Genomic DNA, 14514 nt, shown 5'->3' with positions numbered 1-14514 from the left:
CATACAGCTTGTAGGCATCAGTTGGATGATATCCAATAAGTATCATTGGTTCAGCCTTGTCATCAAGTTTCTTTCTGTTCTGCTCAGGCACATGCCTAAAACACAGTGAACCAAATATTCTGAAATGACTCACACTAGGCTTCTTTTCTGACCATGCTTCTTTAGGTATGTATCCCTACAATCTCTTAGTGGGACACCTGTTCAGAATATACACAACAGTAGAAGTTGCCTCTCCCTAAAAATAATGAGGCATTCCCTTCCCTTTCATCATGCTCCTGGCCATGTTCAGAATGGTTCCGTTTCTTCTCTCAGCAACATCATTATGCTGAGGTGTATAGGGAGATGTCACTTCATGAATTATCCCCTCTTCATCACAAAATACTTGAAATTCATGTGAGTTATACTCACCACCTCCATCTGTTCTAAGCACTTTGATCACCTCATCACTTTGCTTTTCACTCAACAACTTAAACTTCTTTAAAATGTTAAACACTTCACTTTTCTGCTTAATGACATAAATCCACATTTTTCTAGTAAATTCATCAATAAATGACACAAAGTAATTGTTACCTCCTAGGGATTTCACTTCAAAAGGACCACGCACATCAGAATAGATTACTTCAAGCTTTCTTTTGGATCTAATTGGAATTTCTGACTTGAAAGAATTCCTTGGTTGCTTTGACACACAACACTCAACACATAATTGTTTTGGTATCTCAATTTGGGGAAGGCCATGAACCATTTTCTTACTTTTCAATTTACTTAAACTCCTGAAGTTTAGATGACCAAACCTATGATGCCACATCCAGCTTTCATCACTTATAGAAGCAGCCAAGCATTGAAATTCTGCAATCTGAATTCCAATCTTGAATGTTCTGTTTCTTGACAAAGGGGCCTTTAGAATCAACCTCTTATTGCTATCAAATATCTTCATTTGACTGTTCTCCATCTACATTGAGTAGCCCTTTTCTAGCAACTGTCCCAAACTCAGCATATTATTCTTCATATTGGGAACATACAACACATCATTGATAAATGAGTGTTGTCCATCCTTCCTCTGAATCATCACCTTTCCAATGCCTTCTGCAGTTACAGAGTTGTTATCTGCAAACTTGATCTTGCTCTTCACCTTATCATCAATGTTTACAAACCACTCTCTATGTCCAGTCATGTGATTGGAACAGCCTGTGTCAAGATACCACAAATTAACATTGTCTTCTTCTGAGTTTGTTGTTGTCATTAGTAACACTTTATCAGAGTCAGAATCCTCATCCTGTGCCAATTGAGCCTCATTTGCATTTCTTGGAACTCTTTTACTTCTGCATTCATCTGCAAAATGTTCCCATTTCTAACAGTTATAACGCTGAATCCCTTTCTTGTTGAATTTCTTCTTGCCCACTTTGTGATTCCCTCCACTTTTCTTGTCAGTTTCTTCATTCTGGTTATGATTTCCAGAGCTGCTGGAGCCCTCACCAGACCCCTTTCACTTATTGTTCTTCCACTTTCCCTTTCCCTTCTTATTCTTGCCACAATCATAGTTGTTCCCTTTGGTTGTTTGGACTTGCATAGCTTGCTCAACTGATCTTTGTGAATTTCTTTCATTGAGCCTCATCTCTTGAGCTTCAAGTATTCCTTGCAGTTCTTCAATCTTCATTTCTTCAAGATTCTGGCCTTGCTCAACTGCCACCACTATATGATCGAATCTTGGTGTCAAGGTTCTTAATACCTTGTCAATGATCCCTAAGTCTGATTGCTTGTCACCATAAGCATTCATTTGATTTGTAATTGCCAAGATTCAAGAAAAGAACTCACCAATGCTTTCTTAATCACTCATTTGTAGAAGTTCATACTGCCTTCTCAAGGTCTGCAACTTCACCTTCTTGAGTTTGCTATCCCCTGCATAGGATTTCTCTAGAGTATCCCGTGCCTTCTTTGCAGTATCAGCAGATCTAATTTTCTGAAAATTATTGCATCTACACACTGATGAATAATGAATAATGCCTTTGCATCTCTTTTCATCAAATCACGGTGAGCCACCTTCTGTGCATCAGTTGGGTTCCTGTCAAGTTCTTGAACCCCTTCTTGCACCACTTCTGTCACATCTTGAAATCGAAAGATTACCTTTATCTGAGCACACCAATCATCATAGTTCTTGCCTTTGAGAACAGACATAGATGCTGGAAAATTTCCATTCGAGGAAGCCATCTCAATTTCGTTATCCAAGGATCTTGAACCTTTGCTCTGAATACCAGTTTGTTGGAGCAAGTAAAATTCTTCACTCACACTCACACTATGTACTCACTCACTCTATGTTATAGAATAAGAGAAGATAAAAGAATTAATTGAAAAAATAGAAGAAACTTAGAATTATGAATTAAAACTTCTGCACTCTCATACATCTCATCTATGATCACTATTATTTTTATACACACTGCACATTTAGCTATAACAACCTTCATAGTTGTCAAACTATTTAACTCCTAACTTCTAACTAACTAACTGAATTACAATATACATCAACAAGAGGGAGGGAATGAAGGAAGAGAGGGGAGATCGAGATAAATTTTAAAAAGTTATTTTATTTTTAGAAATAGTTTTATGGATAGATTAGTAAGGAGATATTTTATGTCTACTTTTGCTTGCGCTAAATTTTTCTTCACATTTCATTTTCTTTTAATTTTTATACTCATCTTTCTAATTCTTATTAATTAAACTACAAACAATGACCAACTGCGTTAGACAATTTCAAAATAATTTATGGTTCATAATAATTTTATCAGATTAAAATAATCTCATTACAGTAAAACTGCGTTAAACAATTTCAAAATAATTTATGGTTCATAATAATTAACTTTGTTGTGATACCGATCGATAGAGTAAGTAGTAGCATCATATGTACGAAAATCTTTGGTACAATTTTTTCAGTTTTGTCTGCCCTCGGTCACAGTTAGGTTAACTATAGTTAGACCAACTAATTTACAATTCACATTCAAGAAATCCTCATCTAAATTAAATATCTCCTCAACCTTATCTAAATTCCCACTTCTCTCTTTATCATTAGCTCATGCAATGTGAATTATACCAATTCATATATGTGATAATCTGTAGTTATAACTACTAATTAAAATATTAATGGTCGTGGATTATGAAGTTATAAATATTAATTTTTATTTTCTAATTAATAATTATATACATATATTTTATACTTTAAATTGTTCTTTCTTAAGAAAAACTAAATCGTACACACATTTTCCTTTTATAACTATACATTTACGTACTACGGGTGTATATTAAACACAGTTACGTGACAAAGTTGAAGATATTATAATTCACCGATTTTAAATCTCCCACTTGGAGATTGTTATTTCACAAGGTCATTATCCATTTTCTCTAATTTCTATATATATAAAAAATGACAAAGTTGAAGATATTATAATTCACCAATTTTAAATCTCCCACTTAGAGATTGTTATTTCACAAGGTCATTATCCATTTTCTCTAATTTATATATATATAAAAAATACTTATCTTCTAGAAATGAATTCTTATAATAATATGCTGCCCAGCCCCTGTCATTTTTAATGGTGCATTTGTAGAAAATGCTTCTCATGTCATGCACGATGCATCGGATATAGATCATATGTAAAGTATATAAATTGTAATAAATAGCAGTTAAGCAAAAGCGTCAATATATCCGTTAATTAAACTAAATGAAGTTTCTAATGCTTACAAATATAAGATAAATATATAGTTAATTGTGTACGAATAACAATTTTTGTTTTTCATATATACAAACATTTCATTTACATACATACACATATATATACCCGAATGTCATTCCATGTCCTCACTCTTTCTTACTTGATTCATTACTAATCTACAATATTGATTTTTTTAAGCATCCATGGATCTCAAATAATGCGATATAATTTATATGAAGTATATGAAACTTATTTTGTACCTTTTTTTTATTAAAAATATTTATTTTGTTAGGATATGGAACCTGGTTATGCTTTTTTCTATGGAAGGATATGATAGAAATATATGATAGAAATGATGAGAGTAGAAAGAGGATAAGTTTTCAGAAAATTGATACCTTAACTTGAATTGTGCTTATTAACTTCTTGACTTACCTTACATGGTTTGCTACAACTTATACCTTTATATAGGTTACATAAGTGATTTTTACACACTTCTATATTACTTAGTCCTAGAGTCTTCTAAACTCATCTATCATCTACCATCCATCTCTATAATATTCTAGGTGCTTCTATGACTTTAGCTAATAAGATATTTTTCTATATCCATTAAGAAGTTTCTAGAGACTACAACATATCTATAAGTATAAAACTCTCTAGATAATGGACCACCAATTATACATCTATACTTTTCTAGATTAATCTTCAACATATTTTTCATTTGTAATGTAAATTTTTATAATATAATTTAGTTATGCATTATATACAATTAACATGTCACAAGATCATGCATAAATATAAACAGTTTTTAATTTTATAAGAATATATGCTTTTGCATACACTTTGTTATATTTTATACTAGCTTTGAGAAAAATAAATAAAGAGAAATAATACTTATTATTATCTTTCTTTTATAAATATTTACATTTTTCTCATTTTGATAAACTCTTAAATTACATTGTCTTTCTTCATATTTAAAAAAAAAAATCTTTTAATCCTTAAAATACTAATATATGTTATATTTAGTTTTTTTAATGTGGACAGATCTTTCATAATAGCTTATCTTCTTACGTAAATACCGAATTTTAAACTACTATTATCAACTTTGGGTATGATATTCCAAAGCAACTGAAAGTGACATTAAAAGTTATACAAAGAAAAAAAATCATGAAAGTATTTTTTTTATAACTATTCACCATAGGTATATATAAAGAAACGTCTATTAGAGTATAATATTTTTTTACCTTTTAAAAGACAATATTGTATAGTTTTTGAAAACTTAAAAAAGTATACAATTTAAACATTTCTTTGAAAAGGATATTTTAATTTATCCTTTATTATGTAACTTAGAAATATGTTATAAAAATGAAATTATAGACTTAAGAAAAAAAAAACATTAGAAGCTTCATTTATGAAACGAAAGATTAAGCTCGTCATAAAAATCATTTATAAATCCTCTTCTCTATTGTTTAATAGTAGTTGCAATGGTTGTCAAAATTAAATTATAATATTAGATATGTACTATAATAGATTTTTTCATATAAAAAAATTTTGTAAATTAAAATTGAAAGTTGGTATATTTTTTCTAATTAATTTTTCCTTTTTTATTTCAAAAAATTAATTTGAGTACAAAATCACATTGCTACAACTAATTTCAAATACTTTTAAATAATTTAAATGAAATATTTTTCACCTAATATATTTAAACAAAAATTGTTTTACATAATTAAATTATATTTATAATTAATTATTGAGTAATCTATTTTTCATGACTAATCAAACACATGTTAATATAAAACAATTTAGAATTTAGAATTTATCTGGGATTTAATTAACTATTTGAAATCCACCAAGAAAAATAATAGGATGGTCGAAATCACATTAAATTAAAAATACCCATGAAGAGGGCCACTATACAACCAAACGTTTAAGAGTGGAGATTAATCTTGTATCTAGGATAAGGAACATTCCAATAAAAAGGTAGTAAAGAGAAAAAAAAATGCTAATAAGTGTTTTAAAGATAGTATTGATTAGAAAATTAAAATTAAAGTTCCTTTTATAAATAATATACTATTCAATATTATTAATACATCTAATCTTAACTTTTAATAAAAAATATTTATTTATTTTTTAATAATCATTTTATTGATATGAAATATCCACCAATAACATATTTATTTTTGCATTAGTGTTCACTTTTATATCCCTCCACCAAAACGCATGAATTGTCACTCATACCATAATAAATAAATCTGACATGATTTTATGATTATAAGTGATTATTGGGCCCCAGTTGAAATACATATTTCTTTTGAATATATATATATATAAAACTAATTTCACAATCATTAAGAAAATTAATTGTCATCATATAAATTTTTTAATTTCAAGTAAAAAATAAGATTATTTTTAAAATTTTCTTAAAAATAAGATTAGAATTAAATGAAAGATATTTTATAAATGGTGGTATTAAATAAGGTAAAATAAATTGAATTTACTTATATTTAAATTCAAAATATAATAATATTTTTTATATATGAATTTAGAGGAAGTATTAATTTTATTTTTGTTGATAATTAGCATCTATCGTCATCACCTTTAGAAGGTCTTTCTCTTAATATGTTTTTTCATTAATAAAACTTAAATATGAGATATTATTTAAATATTCAGAATCAATTTCACTCAAACCATGTCGTACGTGTGTTTAGATCTGTTTAGATCTCTGGTGAATTTATTGCAGCTCACCATTGGAGACAGAAACAACGAAAGATGATGCTTCCTCCATACTGAAGTTGTGCCCATACAAACAATGGCATTGATAATCCAAACCCAACTTTAGAGCATGTTTAATTTCTAGTTCAACTTATTGTGCACAAATTTTGAAATTAAATCTAATGGTTCACCACAAAATGTACTGAACCCAAAAGGAAGAATAAAAATGTTTTCATAAACTTCATTTTAACACATACATTCGTTTGTAATAGATACCCAAATACATACACTTACCTTTTGTTTTTTCTTATTAAATTGTAATCAATATTTTAAGTTTAAGACACATTAAAATAGTTTTAAAAAATTCTACACGTGTCAACCTACCAAGTTTGGCATCCAGCTGGCGCGTTTCTTTTGTACTCTCGAACAAGAAACCCCACTAGTCTAACCGTACAACCACTCACACAATATCCCTTCCCGTCTTTCACTCTCCAAGCCCAAGTACTCGCGAAACTTTGACTAGGGAATATCACGGGAAATTCGAGGAACGCCGTTATTTTTTGTTACCGGCAATCGCAAGTAACTAACCCACTTAAGTAAGTGGCTACCGGTATTTTGTGGGACATCCCCCTCCGCACTCCTAGCGAGCAGGTCATGGGTTTACTTAAACACCGAGTTTACCGGACGTTGCCGGTTAATTATTTAATTAACTACATTTTTAATCCTCTTGTTCCCTTCCAACGCCTCCACAAGGTGGCTTCCAAATCGTTTCGCCGTTCTTCTTGCACGACAAGGGCGAATTTTGCATTTTGCAGCACTCCCTAAAACAAACGCAAACCAAAAGAGAGATTTTTAAAATTTCAAAACCTAAAATATTTATGCGTAATAACTTATTTATTTATTTTTCTTTTGGTGAGAAAATTGAAAAAACGTTTGATATTTTGACACATCGGTGTGTGGGACTCTGGTGAAACAAAATAATGAATTTTGGGCTGGCCAATCCTATACGAGACAAAGGGATAATGGGGATATAGGTTTGTCTTTATTCCACATTATTTGATCTTATGCCCCTCTTTAAGATATGGACTACCAATCTACTACTACTAATTAAGCACTTTGACAAACAACCGCAAAGCATTTCAAAGTGACTCCATAAGCATTCCTTTTATGTTGCACATGGATTCCATTCAATCTATCCATCTATCTTTAAAAAGCGGTGATGGTATTCACTCACTCATGTTCAAATAATATGCCAAGTCATTTCCAATTGAAATTGTGTTTTTATGCCATCTCAATTCACGTTTCTTTTTTATTTCCCCCTTCCCCTTTATTATTATTACTTTTATAATTATTTTTATAACAAGCCAAATCAAAGTCCTCGAAACTATCAAAGGAAGTTTACCTTTTTTTTATAAACATAATTTATGAATATTATAATTTTTTTTAAATTATTTTTGATTTCTACGAATAATTTTTTTTTTATCATAGGTGACTTAGTTTATTATATGACCATAAATGCATGGAAGTTGTAATATAGTGTGCTTTGTCATGATATATTAAATATAAATGTTTAGATATACAGAAAAAAAGGTAAAAACAAAAAGTGACACAAAATGGCTACACATTCCCAATTATACCCTCCATGGTTTACATTTATTTACTCCCTTGTCCCTAGCCTCAAGCAAACCCAGCTTGACATGTGCCTCTATATATACCACTTTCTCTCATCTTTTCAACTCACGCCCAACACAACACACCATCTTCTAGCTCCTTTCTAACGAGTTTCTATTACTATTGGAGTCATTGTTTTCTTCTCTCTCTCTCTCTCTCTCTTACACACCAAACTCCTGTTGTTGTTTTCTCCTTCCCAAAACACATACACACACCAACAAGGTTGTTGTTAGCCATCACTAACATCACCACAACCATGCCTGAGGCACCGAGAGACTACAACCTTTTTGAGCAAAACAAGAAAACTCTCGAGTTCATTGAGGATGTCACTGCCAACGCAGACCAAGTTCAGAAGAGGGTCCTCTCCGAAATCCTCTCCAACAATGCAAACGTTGAGTACCTCAAGAGACACGACCTCCACGGCCAAACCGACCGCGAAACCTTCAAGAAACTCTTGCCTGTCATAACCTACGAGGACATCCAACCCGATATCAACCGCATCGCCAATGGCGACACTTCTCCAATCCTTTGCTCCAAACCCATTTCAGAATTCCTCACTAGGTATATATGCACACATATACATAATACTTCTCTTTTTTTGCCTAGTTCCCACTTTTTTTTTTTCTTTCTCGTAAAACAAAGTTTGAACCTAACACTTCACACCCGATCCTAATAGATTGGCCTAATTTAACTTTTTTTTTTTTATGTATATAATGACGACAAAGAAGTTTGAACTTAAAGACGTGATAAATCACCCTAATGGGGTGGTCTAGTTCTAACTTAACTCAAGAAAACAAAATAAAATCAAAAGATTATTTTTTTTAACATGGGCTTGTTTTTCATGTCCTTTTTTGTTTCTTTGTGCATATAGCATAGTGAGATATTCATGGGTTGTTTGTTTTTGTTTTTTTTATCGGCATAAATGCTAGTCTTTATTTTGATTAAAATGTTAAGAGAATTGATTCAATCTCCCAATCTTTTTTTTTTCTTTCAATTATCAAATCAATGTTATAATCCCATTTTTTTTTTCTAATTTGGTGTTCATTTTTGTGTGTGTGGGGCTAGTTCTGGGACATCAGGAGGTGAGAGGAAGCTGATGCCAACAATTGAAGAAGAGCTAGGGAGAAGGAGTTTGCTCTACAGCCTCTTGATGCCAGTGATGTCCCAGTTCGTCCCCGGTTTAGAAAAGGGCAAAGGAATGTACCTAATGTTCATAAAATCCGAGGCCAAAACGCCCGGTGGAATCGTGGCGCGTCCAGTTCTCACCAGCTACTACAAAAGCTCCTACTTCAAAGACAGACCTTATGATCCCTACACCAACTACACCAGCCCAAACGAGACTGTCCTCTGCCCGGACTCTTACCAGAGCATGTACTCCCAGCTCCTCTGTGGCCTCTGCCAACACAAGGAGGTCCTCCGCGTCGGCGCGGTCTTCGCCTCCGGCTTCATCAGGGCCATCCGCTTCCTTGAGAAGCACTGGCCCCTCCTTTGCCACGACATTCGAACCGGCACCATTAACAACACAATCACGGACCTCTCGGTCCGCGACGCTGTGATGAAGATCCTCAAGCCCGACCCGAGGCTTGGGGATCTCATCCAGAGCGAGTGTGGCAAGAGCTCCTGGCAGGGCATCATCACCAGGCTGTGGCCCAACACTAAGTATGTGGATGTGATTGTGACTGGGACAATGTCACAGTACATCCCCACGTTGGACTACTATAGCAATGGGCTACCACTTGTGTGCACCATGTATGCGTCTAGTGAGTGCTACTTTGGTGTCAACCTTAACCCTCTTTGCAAGCCAAGCGAGGTCTCTTACACCCTCATTCCCACCATGTGCTACTACGAGTTCTTGCCTGTTAATAGAAGCAACGGGGTGTCTCATGACTCTCTCCACACCCCCAGATCCCTCAATGAGAAGGAACAGCAGGAGCTGGTTGAGCTTGTTGATGTCAAACTTGGCCAAGAATATGAACTTGTTGTCACAACTTATGCTGGTGAGAATAATCAAAAACACCCTTTTGTTATTGTCACATTTATCTTAACATTATCTAAGGTTTTAAATTGCGGTCGCGGTTTTGTTTCATTACCATCCTTAACATTATTCAAGGTTTTAAATTGTGGTTGTTGTTTTGTTACCATGTGATCACAATTACGGTAGCAGATACTCCAAAATCCTTGACTTTACTGCTAAAACTCTGATTATTTTTTAAAACCATGTTTTTTTTTTTTTTTATCTTAAGATACCACAAAATTGGACATGGGTTTGGTGATTGACAATTGGCAATTTTTTATTTTTTGCTTTTTGTGTGCTCAGGATTGTATCGTTACAGAGTTGGTGATGTGCTGAGGGTGGCTGGATTCAAGAACAAGGCACCCCAATTCAACTTTGTGTGCAGAAAGAACGTGGTGTTGAGCATAGACTCGGACAAGACCGACGAGGTGGAGCTTCAGAACGCAATGAAGAATGCTGTGACACACTTGGTGCCCTTTGACGCATCGGTGTCTGAGTACACAAGTTATGCAGACACCACAACAATTCCTGGCCACTATGTCTTGTACTGGGAGCTCAGCCTCAAAGGCTCAACCCCAATTCCACCCTGTGTGTTTGAGGATTGTTGCTTAGCCATAGAGGAATCACTCAACAGCGTGTATCGTCAAGGCCGCGTCTCCGACAAATCGATCGGGCCCCTTGAGATCAAGATTGTGGAACAGGGGACTTTTGACAAGCTCATGGACTATGCCATAAGCCTAGGGGCTTCAATAAATCAGTACAAGACTCCAAGGTGTGTTAAGTTTGCACCTGTGGTGGAGCTCTTGAACTCAAGGGTGGTGGAGAAGTATTTTAGTCCCAAATGTCCAAAATGGGTTCCGGGCCACAAGCAGTGGATCAACCAGAACTGATTAAAGAATCTAAAGGTGGACATTATTATGTGGTTGGTAGCTTTTCATGGTGGTTCACGTGAACTGTTTTTTGTGGACATGTTAGGAGGGCGGGGGGTGGGGGTGAGGAAGGGAGGGGATTTTAATTACTCTTTTTTTGCCTTCTTTTAGGTTAATTCTATGTTTAAAAAGACTTTGATTTTAGTCCCTTGTTTTTAACTTGCATAGTGAACTGAACCTAGCCACTGTAAAAAGCAATTCCTGTTTGAAAGAAAGAAAGCTGTTGTTGTCTAATGCCTTTCTCTTGTCTCTTTTTATTAATCCACTAAATTAGTTTCCCCTTTTTTCTCCATTTTTTGTTTTTATTTTTGTCTTCTCAACTTTATTATGGACCCTATGATCATAATTCACAAGAATTGGCCTAATAGTGAGGAGTTTGAGTGGTTTGTAGGAAATTTTGGTTTGAACTTTATAATTGACATTATACACAAATAAAAAGACCCTATAGTCATAATTCACAAGAATTATATTAATAGTGAGAAATTTGAGTAGGTTTGTATGAGATCTTGGTTTGAAGTCCATTATTAACATTGTACACAAATAACAGGACCCTATGATAATTATATAGTTTCGGTTGGAATTTGTTTCTTAATTGCAGCCAGCAATCATGCATGTTCACTTATGTGTGATGGGGCTTATTTCGTATAACAGCAAACAAGAAAGCCATCACTTCTGAACTCCTTTCTTTTTCTATAGTTTTCAGGAAAAAGCATGCCTACTTTTTCTCCTCGCCAATTCCACTATTTATGTTTGTCCAACTAACGAATCATAGTGAAATTAATTAAACATTAAAAAGATAATAAAAAATAAAAGAAAAAGTGTTATCCTGTTAGGGTGAGTGAGCAGGGCTATTCTATTCTGCAAAAGAAAGCTTTGCAATTTGATTAAGACTTGTCTGATGCGAATTTTGTCCATGATTTTTTGAAATTAGTGGAAGGGGGAAGAAGAAAAGGTAAGGGATAAATCTAGTGTTTTTTTTTTTTTTTTTAAAAATGTTGATAAGCTCCTCTCGTGATGGCAAGTAATGAGTCCAAATTCTCTTTCTGAAGGAGTCTATTTTAACAAATAGTTGTTTGTGTCAGATTCTGTCACTAAGTCAAGGAGCTAAAAACCATGTGTGGGTATTAAATCAACAGGAGGTGGCTTCTGTTCAAGGTTCAAACATATTATTTCTTCAGCAATTCCAAAACAAAACAACTTTGCGTGCTAGTGAAAAAATTCCTATTTCCTAGTGACTATTTGCTGGCGGTGGTACCACATAACACTACTAATTCTATGATCATATCGTACCCTTTGGCCCCTTTTATTATATGATCACAGTGCCCCCACTGTGAACCAACCAAAAGACCAACTCAATCAGTTTTTCAGGCCATTCAACACTGGAAAATCCCAGGACTAGTCAAAGTTGCTCTTGCTCAATGCCAAGAATTTTTTGGAGGCAAGTGAGTAAGGGAAGATAAGGGAGATTCAGTGCAATCAGAGTGTTGTTCCCTGTGTGCTATATATATTCCTTGAAAACAAACGAAAAAACTGTTCTTTTGTTTTTTTTTTGAAGGGGAATATAAAACAATTTCTGAAGGGGGTGTCGGACAAAAAATTATGAAATTCAGACAACCCAGAAGAAAGAGACAAACATTTTTTTCAGAGACATATTGTGTTTTGCTCAGAGTGATACTAATAATGCTGCAAAGGCCTTAACAGTGTGACATAGGAGATAAGGTTTCGTACCACATTTTCAGCTTGTTTTTCCTAATTAGAGTAAGCATCAAATTTTACTCATGCGTTAGTCCTCTACGGTTTTCCATTTTTGTTCTGTATGTTCATTCCAAAGAAATTTCAACGGTAGGTAGGTGCTGCAATAATCTTTCATCAAAATATTATGTATGGTCAAGTCACGATAATTTAAGTTTTAGCGTTCATTATTGCATTGGACAGTTGTAACTTTCTTTTTTCTTGCCTTGGCATTATGAAAACTTGTTTTGCTGTTAGAACTTGTCAATTCTGTTTTTTAAAGTGCCACAGTGAAAAAAAAGAGGTCGAGGAATAGTTTTCGTGTCAATCGAGATTAGACTTTTCTTGTGTTAGCTTCAAGAATTTAGATGAATTAATTATTATTTTTATCCATAAACTAATTTGAGGTGGAATAAACTTTTATATTATTATAATAAGTAAATTATTATAATGTAGTTAAATTTGAAGTCAAATATAACAAAACTGTTATATTAAAAAATCACGAAAGTTTGATAATTTAAAAACTATTAAGTCCCTTAAGCATAATTTTTCTTCTTTTAAAATAAAATAATTACAAATTTGATCATATGTTGGGATAAATTGTAACAGTAATGTAATAATTAGAAAGCATAATTAAAATGTTATCTTAGACATTACCAAAAAAAAAAATTATCTTAGGATAACAAATATCAAGAAAACCATTTGGAATTAACTTAAAAATGATAGATATTTGTACTTGATTATACCGCAAAAATGATTTATGTTTTCCTGATTTAATTATCAACAGACGGATGTACTTCGGGGCCTAATATGATTTGAAGATTTGATGTTTTGGAATATTTTGCAATAATTGTCCCCATTCGGCAATTAGCATTTGTCTTAGTGTTTTTCAAGTACTACTAGTTTGGCTTAGAGTGATGTTGAAATGACTCCAATTAATGTGTTGTTCTTGTTCATAGTAAAGAATCCCCCTGCCACTCATGTAACTAGATAGACATTGTTAGAATCTTTTTTAATTTTTACATAATAAAAATAAAAATGATAAGCCATTTGCACTAAGCTTTTCATACGCAAGACAACGAATGCCATTGTTAGATGCAATAACGTGATAAAAATCTGGTGAGGACCACCGACATCGACAATGGCTTATATATCCCCACATTCAGTACTTATTTCCCTCTTCTTGTTTTCTTTTGCTAAATATGCTTAAATGCATTATTAATGGACTCTCTCAAGAATCAAGATGTTAGCTTGAAACTTACAAAATAATACAAGAATTAGAATATACTTTGCACCGAAGGACGTTTTGTCACTTTTGTGACTGGTATTAACCTTTAGAGATCCAATTCTAAGAAAGAGACGTTTGCATGATGCAATCCAATTATAATCTAATCAATCTCATGTAACTGTTTTCTTTCATTCTTTTTAGTCCTTTTCTATCTCACATGCTATGTTGCCTTAAGGGTAAATTATGCCATTTCACTCTCAAGTACCCGTAATTGAAGCTATTGATTATTTGCAGTTGTTATTGGTTATTTTCCTAAAAGAAGTTGAAAGTTTTTTTTAAGATTAAATTACTTTTTTACCATTCATATCTATCTTTTTTAATTAAAAATAGTTTTTTTTTATAATTTACATTTTCATTCTCTTTTAGTCTTTATAGTTTAAAAGTGATCTTTTTAATTTTTATAGTTTGTATTTTAATTATCTTCTAGTTCTTATTGCAAAAAACATATATAAAAATAATTAGTTATAAATT

The 14514-nt window shown here is 33.0% G+C and overlaps 2 protein-coding genes across 2 annotated transcripts; one reads left to right on the top strand and one right to left on the bottom strand.

Moving 5' to 3' along the window:
• Positions 1-949: 949 nt before the first annotated feature.
• LOC102663128 (uncharacterized) lies at positions 950-1774 on the bottom strand. Its single transcript, XM_006593087.1, has 2 exons — positions 1528-1774; positions 950-1329 (listed from the first exon to the last, which is right to left on the bottom strand). Exons 1-2 carry the CDS (start codon positions 1772-1774, stop codon positions 950-952), a joined length of 627 nt encoding a protein of 208 aa, XP_006593150.1.
• A 6357-nt stretch (positions 1775-8131) lies between these two features.
• On the top strand, positions 8132-11258 carry LOC100791987 (indole-3-acetic acid-amido synthetase GH3.6). Its single transcript, XM_003540002.5, has 3 exons — positions 8132-8642; positions 9147-10078; positions 10399-11258. Exons 1-3 carry the CDS (start codon positions 8338-8340, stop codon positions 10983-10985), a joined length of 1824 nt encoding a protein of 607 aa, XP_003540050.1. The 5' UTR covers positions 8132-8337; the 3' UTR covers positions 10986-11258.
• Positions 11259-14514: the final 3256 nt, after the last annotated feature.

This window comes from Glycine max, chromosome 12, assembly GCF_000004515.6.
Source record: "Glycine max cultivar Williams 82 chromosome 12, Glycine_max_v4.0, whole genome shotgun sequence".
NCBI lineage: Eukaryota > Viridiplantae > Streptophyta > Magnoliopsida > Fabales > Fabaceae > Glycine > Glycine max.
The sequence above is the reverse complement of the archived record's forward strand: the minus strand, read 5'-3'. Positions and strand labels throughout refer to the sequence as shown.

Coding starts and splice junctions, on each gene's coding strand:
- LOC102663128 (XM_006593087.1), bottom strand. CDS start 1,774: ATGAATGCTTATGGTGACAAGCAATCAGACTTAGGGATCATTGACAAG. Junction 1,330..1,527: donor AGGGAACAACTATGATTGTG/GCAAGAATAAGA, acceptor AACATTTTGCAG/ATGAATGCAGAAGTAAAAGA.
- LOC100791987 (XM_003540002.5), top strand. CDS start 8,338: ATGCCTGAGGCACCGAGAGACTACAACCTTTTTGAGCAAAACAAGAAA. Junction 8,643..9,146: donor ATTTCAGAATTCCTCACTAG/GTATATATGCAC, acceptor GTGTGGGGCTAG/TTCTGGGACATCAGGAGGTG. Junction 10,079..10,398: donor TGTTGTCACAACTTATGCTG/GTGAGAATAATC, acceptor TTGTGTGCTCAG/GATTGTATCGTTACAGAGTT.